Source organism: Cervus elaphus, chromosome 19, assembly GCF_910594005.1.
Source record: "Cervus elaphus chromosome 19, mCerEla1.1, whole genome shotgun sequence".
NCBI classification, from domain to species: domain Eukaryota; kingdom Metazoa; phylum Chordata; class Mammalia; order Artiodactyla; family Cervidae; genus Cervus; species Cervus elaphus.
The window spans coordinates 91,143,861-91,163,226 of NC_057833.1; the positions used below are offsets into that span (position 1 = coordinate 91,143,861).

Genomic DNA, 19,366 nt, shown 5'->3' on the forward strand with positions numbered 1-19,366 from the left:
ACTTATTTTAGTTTCAAGTATTTTCCTCTTAATCAGTTATTTTTTTTTCCCCCACTTCAGAAGAATTTTTCTTATACTCCTCAAGTCTGAGTAGAAATTTCAAAGCAGACTTACTTGTAGTCGCCAGAAAGGTGGTGGTAACAGGCAGTGCAGTGGTTGTCGGCAATTTTTTGGGCCTGAATTTGTAGTGACCGATAAATCCATCTGCAGTTAAACTTAAATCTGATAAAAACTGAATGAGAAGTTCGTTTCTCTCAGATACAATCGGCCTAAAAGGAAAAAAAAGTTTTAAAAATGCATATATATAGATTTAAAAGTGTAAGGGACACCTCTGAAATGTAGAACTTTCCTTTAATTTCCAACAATAGATTATTCTCTGTTTAAACCGAAAAGTTGAAAGACTTAAAAAGATGACATTCTTAACCTGCTCAATATTCATGCAAATAGCTAACATTTACTGAACGTTTGCTCAGTTCGGCACTGTGCTTTTTGCAAACTGTTGAATTGTGCTTTCACAACAACCCTGTTGTTATCCCCTTTTTATGGAACAGGTGACTGAAGATCAGCGAGTTCAAGTGATTTGCCCAAGGTCCTCAGCTTGTGTGTAGGAGAGTCAGGATTTGAACCCAGGACCAGGTGCCTCTGAAGACGGTGGCAGACACTAGGGACCATGTAAACACTGAAGCTGCAGCTGATGCTTCATAAGCGCTCTAGGGTCTGGGCTGACTCAGCAACCACACAGCATCTTTGAACTAAGATTCAGTTCCAGCTGGCCTGGGGAGCTAGGGATTGCTGGTCATGGGGAATCAGATGGAGAAACCTGGTGGACAAATTTCCGCATCCTGTGAAGACACAACCAAAGGGATCATCTCAGCAGGCTGGTCACCTAGGGATAAGAAAGCCACGCAGAATTTAATGGGACTTTCATTTCGTTGTTAATAAGAGTTCTCATGCGTGCCTAAAATGGAAACCTTTCTGTTTATAATCTGGGTAGCAAAATGCTCTTAAGGAGAAAGAGAGAGTGTGATTTGGTGGTCACGAACAACCTCATTAAGAATCTAACTTTAAAGCAATCTTAGGGGTGTGCTGGTTAGCTGGGACTAAAGATTTAGTGGCAATAATTACTGAGGCACAGAAGCTCTCTTACTTAAATCTTAGGGGATAACTGTATTATAAAAGGTGGTAGTTTCATCTAATCTTTTGCTATTATTTAAACAATGGTTTAAAAATGCTGTTTGGCTAATTCCATTTTAAAACTATTTAATTCAGAAGTGGAAAAAATTAAAGTTATTTAACTGAATTAATTGGTGGTTTGACTAAACTCCTTTTTTGAGGCATCTTCTCAGCTGAACCATTTCTTAGGCATCTTGGACAACAAATAAATGAGGCAACTCTTGTTTTCCCTCACCTATCAGCTACTTTGAGTTGGAAGCATGGAGGGGAAGGTAGATCTGGACTTGACCACCAGTTAGAAACAGGGCAGGGTCTTCTCCATCCTGAAGGTTATTGCCTTCCGAGCCAAGGGATGAACCAAACCTAAGAACGAGCTCTGTGACCTCCCTTTTGCCTTCCAGTCACAAAAATGGGACCAAGGTCATTTAAATAATGCTTCTGAGCATCAAGCCGCAAATGCGAATATTTTATCCTGCTTCTGAAAATATTCCATGAAATAAACACAGCGTGGATGAAACACATGAATTCTCAACTACAATTACAAATAAGACATGTTAACCTTGTTTAGATGATAAAATTACAAAAAGCACTTCTTGTAAGCAGCAAAGAAAACCTGAAGATCCAACCAAGCCAGCCTTATGGGCACGATGTTATAATTATAGTGATCATTCACTGCCTCTTGTATGAACTAATCTTGGAAGCACTATACTGGAAGCTGAATTTTCTCAAGGAAGAGTATTTTTGTAACAAAGACATTTCAGCTATGCTGCTACTGAGCTTTAGTATGAATGTGACAGAACCGCAGTGCCATAAATGTACTGAGGGCCAAGTGTTGCATTTACAAATTAATGTTACAATCACTTGAGAGGCAAGGGGACATCTCATGTGTGTCCATTCACCACTAGCAAATCCCAGGACTGGGTGAAGGATGCTGACTGCTGTCTTATAGAATTGGCAATGAGAACTGTCTGCAGCCTACCAACCACCATATTTCTTGACTTACCTCCTCATCTTCATCTCTACCACCCTTCCCTACCCCCATTTACCTGGACGGCTCCCACAGCCTCCTCCCTGTTCCTTTTGTCTAGGAGGGGGTTCTGGGGGCACCGCCCTGTCATTTCCCCCACCTGCATGGGGAGGGCCCCCATGTCTGCATGATGTGGAGTCTAACTCCACTCTCAGCCTCCTCTCTCTCTCCCACTGAAGGTGCAGGCTCCAGAACAGCACCCATCTCCTCTGTGTGTCTTTACAACCAAACTCTGCTTGGAACGAATCGTCTGTTCTGTATCTAACAAGACTCAGCTTCAAGAAGCATAATCTCTCCCAATCTCCCCACCACTTGTCCCTACTGGACCAAAGTACTCCTTGTCAGAAATCCACCCAAGACTTTTGGTTGCACATTTACCTGTCTGCCTTATTTCCAGCCCTCCTGCTACTCACCTCCGTATCTTTTATTAATTTTGGAGTTCCAGGTCCCTAACATCGTGCCCACCACATGGCTGGTAAACGTTTCTGAACTGAATCCAACAGTACTGATACTGCATTGAATCAGGCACAGGGATGCTGGTGATGTCCTGACAATCACAACACTCCTCCTCACACATCTAACAGGGGAAAAGTTCCCCAAGGAGGTTTTCTCACTTTCTGTACTGCCCCACCCCAGAAGTACTCTGACTGTGGGAAGATGTTCCTCTGGTCCAAATGCTAGTTGGTGGGCTGGCAGTCCAGCTCTTCCAGGCAAACTTCTCAGGAAGCCAGGACTGCTCAACAGCGCCCCCACCACCCCCACCCACCCTCGTGGAGGCAACTGCTACCCTGAGTTTGTGCTTCTTCTTTCCCTTCCTTTATCTACAGATTTACTTATATAAGCTATGGTTTGTCCAGTAGTTATGTGGAGGGTTGGACCATCCATGAGAGTTGGACCATAAAGAAGGCTGAGTGCCAAAGAATTGATGCTTTTGAACTGCAATGTTGGAGAAGACTCTTGAGAGTCCCTTGGACAGCAAGGAGATCAAACCACTCCATCCTAAAGGAAATCAACCCTGAATATTCATTGGAAGAACTGCTGCTGAAGCTGAAGCTCCAATGCTTTGGCCACCTGATGTGAAGAGCCGAATTGTTGGAAGAGACTCTGATGCTGGAAAAGTCTGAGGGCAGGAGGAGAAGGGGGTGACAGAGGATGAGATGGCTGGATGGCATCACCGACTCAATGGACATGAGTATGAGTAACTCTGGGTGATAGTGAAGGACGTGGAAGCCTGGTGTGCTGCAGTTCATGGGATCGCAAAGAGTCAGACACGACTGAGTGACTGAACAACACCGGTCTATATCCATATAACCTACAAGTTTGTATGCTCTTAAACTTCATATATATGAAAGCATATAGTGTGTCTTCTTCTGTTTTTTTTTTTACCCTCAACATTACAACTGTGAGATTTATTCACTACGTTCATGGCTATAGAGTGTGAACTGCAACAGAATCTGACTATTCTCTTATTGATAAACTGTTTACTCTCCCTCTGGAACAAACAACGTTAAAGAGAACACTTTTATGTCTTGTGATGCACGAAGACAAAAGTGTCCTTAGTGGACACACCAGAAGGTTAGGGTATACGCTCTACACTAGGTTAAAGGATACAAGTTCATGTTCAATGTTAGTAGTTATTGCCAAACTGATTTCCAAAGTGATTGTACCAATTTATATTCTTCTCAAAGATGTATTCACTGTGCAGCTTTCTTCTTCTGGGAATGCCTTTTCATGTCCCTTGCCCATTTTTCCTATTAAGTTGTTACTTTTCCCTCACTCACTTTTAAGAATTTCTTGATATGTTCTGGAACCTAGACCTAGGTCTTTGTCAAGTATATCAAATATTTTACAAACATCTGTCTCCGTTTTGTGGCTTCTCTTTTCTCTCCCTTTAAGGTGTGTTTTGATGAGCAGAAATTCTCATTTAAACTTCTCATTTAATTACACCTGTAACCCATCTGTAATTGATTTTTGTGTGACATAGATATGAACACAATTCATTTCCCCATGGAAACAAAAATGGTCCCTGCCTCCATTCTCAACAGGGCCATCCTTTGGCTGCTGACCTGTGGGACTCTGGAATGTGCCCACTCTGTAGAGACACTCTGTAGAAGCCTCTGGCTTCTCTGGTGTTTTCATTAGTCAATTTTTCTATCTCTCTGTTAAAACCACACTGTCTTAATTACAACAGCTTTCTGACCTTGTTCCATCGTGGTAGGTCAAATCTTCCTGCCAGTTCTTCTCCTTCAAAACTTCCCTGATCAGGGATCAAACTGCTGTGCCGCCTGCCTTGGGACTGTGGAGGCTTAACCACTGGACCACCGGCGAAGTCCTGTAGTGTTCTCTATTTACCCATTAGACCAAGCCTGCTGGTTTACAGCCTTCTACCTCTTCATTTCTACTTTTTTTAAGAGGATACCTCAATTCACATCCATATTTACTTTGGCATATTATAAAGTTTCACAATATCATCACCCGATTCTCAAACAAGACAGAGACCCGAGAATCCTTCAACTCTATATCCAGTATCTTTGCTCAGCGTTTGTTCCTGCATTTCAGTCCTTTATTCTGTGGCCATTGCCTTTCTGCCTGATTTAGAGTCATAATGCAGTTTCTTTAGTTTGGCTTTGTTGGTAGTAAACTGTCTCAGCTCTTATTCAGCTGAAAATGTCTGTATTTCACCCACATTCACAAAAGAGAAGTTTTTCTGGGTAATTAATTCTAGAGTGACAGTTATTTTGTGTTAGCATTTTGAAGATATTTTTCTAAGACCTAACTTTCATTGTTGTACTGAGAAGTCAGTTAGGCTCTTTGTGATAATCTGTCTTTTCTTCCTGGATGTTTTTAACGTCCTTCTTTGCTGTTTTGTGGTTTTACTATAATACATGTAGGCATGGATCTATTAAAATATATATTACTTAGGCTTTATTGACTTCTCATATTTGATCATTGATATCTCTCCTCCATTTTGGAAGACACTCAGCTAGTATTTCTTCAAACATTAAATTTCCTATATTCTGTATTTTTTCTTAAGGAACCTTGATTAAGTGTGTATTAGGTTCCTTCACTCTGGCTTCTATAAATCTTAACCTCTCTTCCATATTTTCCATCTATTTGTCTCTTTGTGCCATGTTTCATACTGTTTCTCAGTTCCTTAAATCCTTTCTGGAACTATGTCATATCAACTATTTAACATATGTATTAACTTTCTTGTTTAAACTATTATATACCTCAGTTCTGGAAATTCTGTTAGGTTCTTTGTTAAATCTATTTGATCATTTCTAAACGTCTCTTGGTTCTTATTCACTTTCAACAGTCTGTACCTTAAAGGCTTTCAAGTAATATGTTTTACATGAATTTCTTTGCACATACTTATTTTGCATTCTGTATCTCATAATTTTACTATATTTTACTATATATAGTAATATTTAATTAATATATTTAATTTATATTTAATTAATATAAAATTAAAATATGTATGTTTTAAGTTTACTATATTTTTACTGATTACTATAATCAGGCCTCTGTAGGTCTGATTACAGCTTGTTTCTGCTGATGATGGTTTATGTTGGCTGTTTCTTCATGTTTCATGATTTTTTTGATTAGTACTTGTATTTCTTGAAACTATTTATAGGAATTCTCAAAGCCTAAGTTAAGATGCATTCTTTCAGCGAGGATTTGTGTTTTCCTCTGTCATACCACGTGGGCACTCACAACTTGGAAATTCTTTAAGTTTCTGACTGCATTTTTGGGGGAATAGTCAGGTAGTGTAAATTATAACCTCAAATTCACATGTGGACTGGTTTTTGGTTAAGAATTCCCACCAGAGACTATTTTTCTTCCTTTCACCAGAAGCCAAGGCCCCAAATAGCCAATTTTCCTTATTTTCTCCCTTGGAGGGGAAGGAAAATTAATTCAACCACACTGGTGTCACATAGACATCTCCAAAGCCAAATTTGTATATAGTAATTTTGAAAGTAATGGCAACCCACTCCAGTATTCTCGCCTGGAAAATCCCATGGACAGAGGAGCCTGGCGGGCGCTACAGTCCACGGGGTCACAAAGAGTCAAACATGACTGAGTGACTGATTACACACCCGTTTAAATTACTACTAACTTGTACATATTAAAATTCTTAATATTATCAAACTTAATAAATATAAATGAATCTAAACTGGCAAGTAACTTGGGACTTTCCTAGTGGCCCACTGGCTAAGACACCATGTCCCCAATGCCTGGGGAGTGGGGGGAGAGGGGGCGGGTTTGATCCATGGTCAGAGAACTAGATTCCACATGCTGCAACTAGGAGTTTGAATGCCACAACTGAGACCCAGCATAGCCAAAGAAATAAACAAAAATAAATTTATAAAAAATAAAGAAAATGCTGTGCTTTAATTCTAATGTGCCTTTGGGAAATCACAGAAATTCACTAAAATCAAGTGATGCAGATACTCTCATTAGGTTGAAAAACAGGGTAAGAAAGACTAATATTTTTTTAGAAAGACTATTTAAATTAACACAATGGTGACTTTCGGGCAAGCAGTAGTCATTTAAACTGCCACCTTTACTAGTATTGTATGCGAAGGTGTGACATGTAGCTTAGTCACTAAGTCGCGTCTGACTCTTATGATCCCATGGACTATAGTCCACCAGGCTCCTCTGTCCATGGGATTCTCCAGATAAGAAGACTGGAATGGGTTGCCATGCCCTCCTCCAGGGGATCTTCCCAACCCAGGGATCGAACCCAGGTCTCCTGCATTGCAAGTGAATTTTTTACAGTCTGAGCTACCAGGGCTTACTCAGCAAGAATTTGGGCAACCAAGTGAGGAAGCATAAAGCCTCCAAAGGTCCAGGACAGACCTCTCATCAGGTAAAACCATCTGCAACCAAGCTTCCAGGTTTCCTCATCTGGATTCTCAATAAACAGCCCCCAGATTTTTCCTTAGAATTTTCCTAATTCTGCTCTGACACTGGATCTCCCCTCACAGGGCAGGGAGGTTTCCAGGGCTCTGGCTTAGCATCTGGCCTGGGGCATCACCAACTCTGCTTCTGCTTCTGTTTATCTATTCAGCTGCCCGGGCCTCTCTCCTCTCTTGTTAATGCTGCCTTGCTCTCTGGGTTGGCTATTCTTTGTGTTGTTGCTATATGGGACTCCACTGGGAAGGAACCCAAGAATTTGTGAACAAAACAACAACACAACATCTTCCAGAAAATACAATATAATTGGGCAATTTTAGGGGACATCCCTGGTGGTCCAGGGGTTAAGACTCCCCCTTGCAATACAGGGGACTTGGGTTCGATCTCTGGTTGGGAAACTAAGATCCCACAAGAGCAACTAACCCTACATGCCACAACAACTGAAGCGCACACGCCACAACTAGAGAGTCTGTGTGCACAACATAACAAAGATCCCACGTGCTGCAGCGAAGACCTGACGTAGCCGAATAAGGGAAGAAATACTTTAAAAACATATTAAAAAATAATCAGACAGTTTCATAAGAAACAAGTTTAGCGCCCTGAAAATAAAACAGGTGCTACTTACGCAGGGGGGCTGTCTCCACAATACTTTCCAATTCTTTCAGCGTCGTTGATCTCCCCACCGTTAAACACAGCCACGTAATCGTACCGGCAGTAGTTATCACGCTCAACATCAAATTTCTCAAACGTTACTTCTATAAGCTTTAGTGAAAGCACAACATTAGAAGGGTGAAAGGGGTAGTGCAGGATAACCTCAAACAGAATTATTCCTCTCCCTAGGTTACTGTGTTTTTCCTTCCTAAAAAAATGTATTCACCTTGTTTAAATTTTTTCTTATCGTTTTCAAACTTCTTTAGTTAACAACATTGTGTTATTCTCTTGCTTTCATTTTTAACTATTTGAAAAGATCACTTAAAGCCCTAGATCAACCCTAGTTAGGATTTTTTTTAATGTTTTTTTTTTTTAATTGTGGTAAAAGTCACATAATATAAAACATACAATTTTAATCAGGCTTCGCTGATAGCTCAGTTGGTAAAGAGAATGCATGGTAAAGAGAATGCATAGAAGCATGAATGCACAAAGTCAGTGTTAGATTTCTGAAGTTGTTTTTTTTTTTTTTTTTGGCACTGGTACCAACAATAGTGTCCTAAAATACTCAAGTCAATAGGAAGTTTTGATTTAAAAGCAACCATTCCCCTTATAAAAGCAGATCTTTGAAGAGTACCTCCACCGTATGAATCAAAGGAAGTCTCACTGGGTTCATAAATACCCATGGCACCCAGAGACTGGTCCCTATTCTTCCTGCGTGGGCAGGCAACCCTCCCTACTGCTTATGGAAGATAATAGGTGTTAACTCATGTTAGGACAGTCACATTGTTATTAGCTATTAGCTAGCGAAGACTTGGACAGTAATGTGGGTGAAGTTGTAACAGCAAAGAGACATAAAAGGAAAGTTTGGCTTTGAACATGATTGCCACATATCCACATATTTATCCACTTTTCAAAAGCACAGTGAAAGGGTGAATAATAGCTTATTCATACTCAACACTGCTTTAAGTTACATTAAAATATTTCCCTTTTGGGTCCTGTAACTTTTCATTGGTCAGAAATAAAATGCATTCCAGGTTACTAAAAAATTGGCTGAACTTTTTCTACTTAGAAATTGGTTACAAATTTTTGGAGAGAAGATAAAAACAAGGAGGGTAAAGTGGAAAGCTATGATTTTTTTAAAAAGATGTCTTTTAAAAGAAGAAAATGCCCAAAGATTTACATAGAAATTACTTAAGACTTAATTTTCTCTTATTATTTTTCTCATTTGGACAGTTTCCACTGATTTCAGACACTACAACTATGACTAGAGACTCAATTGGCTAAAGCCAAAAATTACATAAATAAAATCCAAATGTAATTTAAATAAAGAGAAAAACTTGGGGAAAAAGATGCTAAGTTGTAATCTGCAAGTATACTTAAATGGAAATTACTTAATCTAACATATTTACAAATGACACAAAGAGAAAAATGATCAATACAACCTCAAGAATTACATAATAGCTTAAATGTTGGGTAAATTTAATTTTTAAATGTTATCTTAAACTATAAAATGTTCAATAGATTTACAGAATTCTTTATTATCAAATAAATGAGTAAATTTTTCATTTAAACATAAAACTGAGTTTTAGGATTAGGATCAAAGTATGTGTGTGTGTGCACTCAAATCACTGAGTTGAATGGTATATTTGCCTGAATAATTTTCCACTAAGGAAATGAATATATGGCAAACAGTATTTGTGTAAACAAAAGATCAAGTTAGAAAAAATTTTTTTAACAGTATCATAATAGTCACCATACAGTGTTTGGATTAAAGCCTATGTTTCCCAAGATAATAATTTTTAAAAGTTATTTTCAAAATTCTATAGCAAAGAGTTGGTCTATTCTCATGCTAAGTTCTGTCCTGAAATTAACATCTGAAAGTGGTCCCCAGAAAGGGTAAAAATTTATATAACCACAAACTAATAAACACTGGGAAACTAGATCTCTGTTGATTGTTTTAGAGCAATGAATAGTTATTTGTGGGGAACCTGCACAAATTTTAAACAACAACCAAAAAAAGAAAAAGAAAAACCATCACGGAGCACAGCAGTTTTCATGTCAGAGACCTTGTTCTTGGAAAAGATGATGCGATGTGCTTGCACTGGCTTTGTTGAAGTGAAGCATTCTGGCTGTTTTGGATTTGGTGATTTGGAGGGCTATTACCAGCGCATGATGCTCTGTGAGCAGATGGTAACCTTAGGTGTATGTAAACTTGGGGATTTCTTGTCCTGCTGCAGTTAGTCACTTCTGCTCATAAACCCGTGCTTATAACACCTTCCACAGTGTTTAAACAACCTCATGTGGGATTTGCAGGCCATTTGTATTTTAAACCTGTGGAAGATTATAATTCTCTAATGGGAAATTAAATCCATGACTTTGCAAGTCAAAGAGCACAAAGGCAACTTTAACCTGGGTCTCTGCATGAAGAAATATTGTGTCCAGCAGGGCCTTCCTTGCCTGTATCTTTAACAGTTCACACTGGGCAATTCACACATGCATACTTTCTTCATGTTTTCAGGGAACCTCACCTGATTCTTTGGGGCTACGATGTGCCACACACAAGTGACTCCTGCAGGGTAATCACGGTCTGGCCAGTTGGGGGTTTTGAAAGAGCCGGACGGTCTTTCAAGGAGTCCGCCACAATACTGATCACCTGAAGTTATTAAAAGTGAAAAAAAGTCCAAGTTTATGGCAACGCAACCATATGAAATTAGTATCTTAGAATATTGCTAGTGTTAGCAATGGAATTATATACTCTCTAATTAGTTATTACAGTGAATCAAAAGAATGTCTGGAGGTTGTAAAGACCTCACTAGACCTACTCCCATAATTTACACCTTAAGATAACAGGATTAGCCAGAGGTTTTTTTCCAGAGACTGTCCTCAAGCAGGATACATTATTGTTATATAATCCTAAGGAATGTAGACAGAAAAAAAGGTTGTCCTTTCTTCCTCCTTGAGAATTCCAGACCCTGAAAATGTCTTTATTTCACTTTTGTTTTTGATAAAAAAAAGTCTAGGGGTCCCCAAGGAGAGAGAGGTTGGAATAATTTGTACAACTTTTTGTTTATGGAAAACTTCAAGCATATGCAAAGCAAACAGACAATATAATGAATCTCTGTGTATTCATCGTTCAGTTTCAACAAGTATCATCAATCTACTATTCTTTTTTTTATGTCTTTTTATTTCTATTTATTTATCCTTTTTGGCCATGCTGTGTGGCATGCGGACCGTTAGTGCCTCAACCAGGGATTGAACCCAGGCCCCCTGCATTGGGAGTGTGGAGTCTTAACCACTGGACCACCAGGGAAATCCCATCATTCTACTATTCTATCAATATAGCTAGCCAATGCCCACCACTTGCACTATTATTATTATTACTTTATAGGTTTGGGGGCGGTAAATTCGATACTTTGAAATGCACAAATCTTAGCTGTAAAAATTTGGAAAATGGTTACACCTGTGTGAGCCACATGCCTATGATGTATGTATCCAAAATTTCTATATCCCTCACCAGTCAATTTGCTGGATCTCCACATCACTTTTCTGAAAGATTTCACTGTAGATTATTTTTATTCTAGAGCTTCACATAAATGGAATCATATGGTGTTCCTCTTCTGTGCGTGACTTCTCTCGCCTGGCACAATGTCTGAGATACATTCAAGTTGCGGTGTGTATTGGTAGCTTGTTCCTTGGCATTGCTAAGTAGTATTCTGGGGTGTGGAAACAACAATTTGTTCACCCGTTCTCCCGTTGATATCCATTTAGGTTGCTTCCAGTCTGGGCTACTGTGAATGAAGCTGTTATGAACATTTTTGTTCAAATCTCTTGGTGGACTTGTATTTTCATATCTCTTATATAAACACCCAGGAATGCAATTGCTGGGCCAAGCATAGATGTAGATGTTCAGCTTGATAAGAAACTACCAAAATATTTCCCCAGGTGGTTGTAGTATTTTATGCCTCTCAAGGGATGAGAACTTTGGTTGCATCACATCTTTGCCACCATTAAGTGTTGTCAGTTTTTTTTTTTTTTAACCCAACCTGGTGGGTATGTAATGGTATCTCATTGTGTTTTTAATTTGCATTTCCCTGTTAACTAATGACACTGAACAGTTTTTCATGCACTTATGAATTATTTGTATATCTTCTTCTAGAAAGTAAATGTTCAAGGGTTTGCCCATTTTTATATTTATTGGGATCTTTTTCTACTGTTGAGTTATATAAGTTCTTTATACATTCTGAATACAAGTCTGTTATGAGGTATTTTTGCAAATGTTTTTCCTATTCTTCAGGCTATCTATGTAAAATTATCTTTTTATAAGCATTAGTTTTCACTTTAATGAAGTTTGCATGACACATATTTTTCCATCCTTTTATGTTTAGCCTGTTTTGTCTTCATATTTCAAGTGCTTTCTTGTAGACAATTATGGTTGGGCTCTGCTTTTTAACCCATTCTAATACTTACTGTCTTCTAATTGGAGTATTTAATCCTCTATATTTAATGTATTTATTGATAAGCCTGCATTGAGTGTACCAATTACTATTTTGTTCTATTTGTCACACCTTTCTCTTGTTCCATCTCTTTTTTCTTTCCTGCCTTCTTTGCAGTGGTTAAATAATTCTGGTATTTATTTTAACCTTTTGGTTTTTAGTTAAAACTAAAAGGGCATTTTTAATGGGTTCTCTAGGGACTGCAATATGCATCTCTAACTTATCACAGACTTTTAGAGTTAACAGAATATTTCTTCATGTATTGTATATTTTCACTTGCTTCTCCATCCTTTGTTCCACTGTTGTCATATATATCATATATTATACTTGCCACAATACACACTTAAGCTTTTTGTTTTGTTTTGAACAGACACATGGTAAAGAAATGAAGAGAAGAAAATAAAATAATACATAGTCTGCCATATTTACCATTTCCAGTGGCCTTCTATCCTTCTATGACCTTTCGGTTACCCTGTGGGGCCACTTCCCTTCAATTTAAGGAACTTCCTTCAATATTTCTTGTGACATGGTTGTTTATCTGAAAATGTCTTTATTTCACTTTCGTTTTTGAAGTCTGGTTATAGAATTCTGGGTTGATGCTGTTCCACTGCCTTCTGGCCTCCACTGTTTCTGATTAAAAGAAAGCCATCCTTCACACCATTGCTCTTCTATATGTAATATGTGTTTTATCTGATTGATTTTAAGATTTTCTCTTTATCTTTTGATTTCTTTAATTATGATGTGCCCAGGTGTGACTTCATTTTTTCACTTATCTCATTTGGGGTTTGTTGACCTTCCTAGCTCTGTAAATTCATGTTCTTCACTAACTTTGGGTGGCTTCAAGCCATTATTTCTCGAGATACCTTTTTTCTGCACTTTTATCACTCCCTTATTCCTCTGAGGCACAAATTACACATATGTTAGACCACCTGATACTGTCTCACTAGTCTCCAAGACTGTCTTTTTTTTCATCTTTTTCCTACTGGTTCTTCAGATTGAATCAGTTCTAATCAAAACCACTGCATTTTTCTTCTACCATCTCCAATCTACTTGTAAGCCCCTCAGATAAATTTTAAAATTTCATAATCTCTATCTTTCAGCTCTAGTATTACTATTCTTTTTTTATAGTTCATTTCGTTTCTGATATTCCCAGTTTATTTTTTTACACATATATTTTCATTTAAATCCTTAAACATAGGTATAATAGCCACCTTAAAATGCTTGTCTGCTACCTGTAACCTCTGGGCTATTTGCACGGTCAGTTTTTTTTTTTAATTATTTATTTACTTATTTTTGGCAGTGCTGGGTCTTTGTCGCTGCACTGGTTTTTCTCTCGTTGTGGTGAGCGGGAGCTACTCTCTAGGTGCGGTGTGCCGGCTTCTCACTGTGCTAACTTCTCTCGTTGCTGAGTACAGGCTGTGGGGTGCATGGGCTTCAGTGGCTACAGCGCGTGGGCTCGGTAATTGTGACTCCTGGGCTCTCCAGCACAGGCTCAACAGTGGTACGGGCTTAGTTGCTCTGTGGCACGTGGGATCTTCCCAGATCAGGCCTTAAATCTGTATCTCCTGCATTGGCAAGCGGATTCTTTACCACTGAACCACCAGGGAAGCCCTGGGGGTCAGTTTTTACGGACTGCTTTTTTTGTTGTATATAGACACACTTTCCTGGTTTCATCAGATGATTGCATACTGGACATTATGAATGATACACTATAAAGTCTCTAGATTCTACTGTGTTCCAATGAAAAGTGATTTTTGTTCTGGCAGGCATTCAACTTGGCTAGATCCAAGCTCGAAGTCTATCACCCTGCTAATGGGCAGCAGCTGTATCTTGGATCGGTTTCTTCATATTCCAGATGATGCTTTTGTGCCAGGCCACCTGGGCTCTCCCCCATATATGTAGAGTTTAGCTGTTAGCCAAAGATTTGAGTGGATTTTATATGTATATTTTGTGTCTCAGTTCTTCAGAAGCTCCCAGCCAGGATTTCCTTCCAAGTATTCTGGCTGCTCTGTCAGCCCCAGATTCTGTACTCTAATATCTCAAACCAGAGAGGCTGAGCTACAGTCCAAGGCAAGAAAAGATTAGGCAGTGCCCTTGGGCAGAAGGCTGCAGATCTTGGCCATTGCAGCTGTCTTCCAAGGACGGAGGTTTCTACGCTTGGGAGATCACATGTACTGACGTGAAACTACTCAAACTTGTAGGGCGATGCAAAAAGAAAAGGCTGTGAAACAATATGAAAGCATGATCCCACTTACACATGTTAAAAGTTATTGCAAAAGTACAAACTTATAAGTAAGTGCACAAAGCATGTATGTGACCCCCCCAGCCATGCATGGCTATTTCTAAGAGGGGACTACAATGGGGCGAAAAGTCTCTATATCTGTGTGCAAGGTTTCACAGTTTTTACTCCATGAATTTCTACATTTGAATTTTATAAGAATATATATGGGCTTTAAAAAAAATACTGATTTTTGTCTATGGTTTATCTCAGAATACATGAATATAATTCCCTGTGCCATACAGTAGGACTTGTTGTTCATCCATTCTATATGTAACAGTCTGCATCTGCTAACCCAAAACTCCCAGTTCATCCCTTCTCCACTCCCCTGCCCATTGGCAAGACTGATTTTTTTAATGGTCTCTTGATGGTTTGGTGGGCTCAGCAGTAAAGAATCTGCCTGCAATGCCAGATACCAGATTCAATCCCTGGGTTGGGAAGATCCATTGGAGAAGGGAATGGCAACCCACTCCAGTATTCTTGCCTGGAGAATTCCATGGACAGTGGAGCATGGTGGGCTATAGTCCATGGAATTGCAAAGAGTTGAATGTAACTGAGTAACATTTTGATGATTTGGTGGTATTTATTAACTCTCTGTTTGAGAAGAACTGTTCTTCAACTTTGGATTAAGTGCCTAGAACAGTGCCTGACATACAGGAGGCATTCAGTAACTATGGGCCCTTATAATTGCCGTAATGTGGGAACAATACCTCTTTCATTTGGTTCCGCGGCAGAGAACATGGCCATGAAGCCATTCCCAGCTGTGTTGGCGTCGGAAATCATCTGCACCATCATCTTGTTGCTGCTGGACACAAGGGCTCCAGGCCGGAATGTGCCGCAGAAGCGCCCGATGCGCTGGCCGTTGGCGTGGCCATTGTACACATCCACAAAGTCATAACGACACAGGTTGTCACTCTCCAGGTCTATGAATCGGAAATTAAGAACTACTACTTTTCCCTCTGGAACCTGCCAAGGAAACGGCCAAGGGGAAAACTGTGTCATGGAAACGGCGTCTAAGGCAATTACTGAAATGAGCAGAGAAAAGTTTAACACCCCAAATCATGCTTTTTTTCCTTCGACTCTCAATGAGGCCAGAAAAGGCATTCTACCATAATGCATTCCCAGTAAAAGATGAGCATTTATTATCTTTTCACAAATTCCACAATTCTCTAGGGTACATGAGCTTATTCTTAGGGAGTCTGTCTCAAAGTTGCAAACTATTGGATCAGTCTTATTTTTGAAAATTAATTATTAATTTGTTTGGCTGCACGAGGTCTTAGTAGCAGCATGCGTTTTTGTTTTTGTTTTGTTTTAGTTGCAGCATGTGAACTCTTAGTTGAGGCATGTGTGATCTAGTTCCCTGACCAGGGATCAAACCTGGGCCCCCTGCATTGGTAGCACTGGTCTAAGCCCTAGACCACGAGGGAAGTTCCTGGATCAGTCTTATTAATTACTAAATCATAGCTTACAATATTCTTTGTAGGCCCAACTGGATCTTAGCACACACCTGCACATTCTAAAGCACCACGGCACTCAGACATAGTGCTCGGCAAAGATACATCTGAAACGCCAATTCTTACAAATAACATAATAGGACAATCTCAAGATATAGAATGTTTCTATGAAGTTCAAACTCAAAGGGTGATTTGGCAACTGTGCAGGTAATTTATAGATAATTCACTTTGGGTCCTCAAGAGGCCAGACCAATTATCTACACTGATTATATTGATTAATTGTTGAATCAGCTCTTCTCAAAGTCACTGAGTTTTTGTTTTCCAGGTGAAAACTATATACTAGGCAGCCTTGAAACATAATACACTGATGAAAAAGATGCGTTTTCACTTTCTCCACTTTCTCTTAAGACTTTCTTCACCATAATTTCCTCCTCCCTCCTTGTTCCCTGACTAGGTAGAAAAAAATGGCTACAAAAGCATTTGGCAGGATTCTTACAAAAGCCCCATTTATTTCACACTATCTTTTAATTTCTTCATACAAGCTGTTTAGTCATAAAGTCTTGATCAGATTTGTTTCACACTCAATAGCATAAGAATTTCATTCTGTAAAAACCTACAGATAATAAAGGTCAGTGATTAAAAAACAACAAAGATCCACAAGCAACACTGTTTGCTTCATCTTAATTAACCATCTCAGACTTAAGGCTCAACAGATGCCATCACATAAATGTGGTTTCCCCATGTTGGTAAGCTCCCCATATTTGGTAAGTGACATGAAATTTTTTTTCCTATAAGAAGTGTGTCAGTGCTATTTGCCTTTTTTAATCAAATACATAAACACCCAAATGGAGAAACTATAACCCAGTAATCACAAGGGGGATATTTTAGCCGTACCATTGTTGCATTCTAATTGCTGGAGGCTTATCTTAAGTATGAACATCAGAAGCTCTAAAGTCACAGTCTAAGAAGTTGACAACAGAAAACACAATTTAATTTTTAAACATTCTCACTGCGATATCTGTTGCAGAATATCCTTGGGTTTTTTTTTGTTTTGTATTGTTTTGTTGCATACAATCTCTCTTTATCCCATGATCAGAAAATTATCACAATGTGATGCCATATCTGCTACCCTGACCATAGGCAAGCTCTCCATGAATCACTGAAAAATTCCCAGTTAAGAAAAACATTTGGAACTAAATTAATTTGGATGGTCCTTGAGTGAATAATGACTATTTGCGTAAATGTATAAACTCTATGGAGGGCAATTCAAAGCTATGATACTCATCCACCCACAGCGTGAGCATAGATGAAAAAGGAAAGAGGTCTACGGATGGAGTCCTAGGGCATTCCAGTGTCATTGTGTCTCCAAGATGGAGCCAAACCACCAAAGGGACTGAGTCAATAAGTAGGAGGCAACCAGAAGGATGTGGTGCCCAGAGCCAGACGAAGAGAGTGTGTCAAGCAGGAAAGACTGATTAGCTGAATCAGGCACTGCTGTTTAGTCAGTAAGATGACGACTGAGAAATGACCACTGGGTTTAGCAACCAGAGGTCACTGGTGACTCTGACATGGCTGTTTTGCTGGAGCAGTAGGGATGAAGCCTGAGAAGAGAAGGATCAAGAGAAAATGGAGTGAGAGGAATTGGTGAAAATGAATATAGACAAGTCTTTCAAGCAGTTCAGCTGGAAAGATGAACAGAGTAAAAAGGCTGTAGCTAGAAGGGGATGTGTGGTCAAGAAAGGATGTTTAAATGGGCTGAATTAAGGCATGCTTGCTTGCCAGTGGGAATAATCCTGTAGAGAGGGCAAAACTGATTAAGTAAAAGAAAGGGAAAATTGCTTGAGTAATGTCATTAGCAGGCCAGGGGAGAGCTGATCTAAGACACTGATGAAGCATGGATGGTCTGCCCAGTGACAGGAAGGCAGGCAGATGCAGGTAGGTTGGTACACGAGGTTGTGATGGCATGTGAAACTTTTCTTCTGATCACTTTGTTTTTCTCAGTGAAATAGAGAACGAGGTCATCAGCAGCAAAAGAGTGGAGGTGGGAGGAGCTACTTGGAGTTTGAGAACAGATGAGTAGGTGGGTAACAGATTAGAGAAGTGTAACAGGACTGTCATGAGTACTGAGGGTCCACTGTAAGTAAATGAATTAAAAGTGAGTCCTCTCTACCGTATGATCCAGCAATTCCACTCCTGGGTACATATTTGAGAAAAACAAAAACAGTAATCCAAAGACACCTGCACCCCAGTGGTCATAACAGCATTATTTACAAAAGCCAAGATATTGAAGCAGCCTATGTGTTCATCAACAGATGAATGGATAAAGATGTGGTACATATATACAATGAAATATTACTCAGTCATAAAATAATGCAATTTTGCCATTTTCAACAACATGGATGGACTTGGGACTCTGATTCCCTGGTGGCTCAGATGGTAAAGAATCCGTCTGCAATGTAGGAGACCTGGGTTCAATCCCTGCATTGGGAAGATCTCCTGGAGGAGGGCATGGCAACCCACTCCACTATTCTTGCCTGGAGAATCCCCATGGACAGAGGCCTGGTGGGCTACAGTCCATGGGGTCGCAAAGAGTCAGACATGACTGAGCGACTAAGCACAGCACAGGATGGACTTGGAGAGCATCAGGCTAAGTGAAATAATTTAGAAAGAGAAAGACAAATACTGTATGATATCACTTAAGTGTGGAATCTATAAAGTACAACAAACTAGTGAATATAAAAAATGAAACAGGTTAACAGACACAGAGAACAAACCAGTGGGGAGAGGGCAGGGGGGGAATGGGAGCAGAGTAGGAGGTAAAAACTATTATGCACAAAATAAATGAGACCTGGGTCAGATCCCTGGGTTGGGAAGATCCCCTGGAGGAGGGAAAGGCTACCCACTCCAGTATTCTGGCCTGGAGAATCCCATAAACTTCATAGTCCATGGGGTTGCAAGGAGTTGGACATGACTAAGTGACTTTCACTTTCACAAAATAAACAAGCTACAAGGATATAGTGTATGACACAGGCAATATAGTCAATAATTTATAATGTTAATAACTATAAATGGAGTGTAACCTTTAAAAGTTGTGAATCACTATGCTGTATTCCTATAACTTAAATAATCTTGTACATAAACTATATCTCATTTAAAAGGAAAAAAGTGAGTCCTCTGCATGATTGTATTCTCTTTCTCTCCAGCCATGTTCAGCTGTCTAGGTGGAGGTCCAGAGTAGGCAGAGTTGAATTTAAGCAGTGTTGTGGGGGGAGGTTGGGAAGGTGGAGGGATATTTGCCAAGTTAGGACGATGGAGGGAGAGAGGACACAGGCAGGGGAATGACCACAATGGTGGACTACGGAATCCACACTGG

General features: G+C 39.5%; 1 protein-coding gene across 1 annotated transcript in view; it reads right to left on the reverse strand.

Annotated features, from left to right (window-relative positions):
* Window positions 1-19,366, reverse strand: part of PCOLCE2 (procollagen C-endopeptidase enhancer 2) — an 81,562-nt gene that overhangs the window by 10,627 nt on the left and 51,569 nt on the right. Inside the window, exons 3-6 of the mRNA XM_043874546.1 lie at window positions 15,250-15,505; window positions 10,297-10,421; window positions 7,743-7,879; window positions 115-269 (exon numbers count right to left, since the gene is read on the reverse strand). Coding sequence (XP_043730481.1) covers window positions 115-269; window positions 7,743-7,879; window positions 10,297-10,421; window positions 15,250-15,505 — 673 coding nt within the window. The remainder of the gene's footprint in view (window positions 1-114; window positions 270-7,742; window positions 7,880-10,296; window positions 10,422-15,249; window positions 15,506-19,366) is intronic.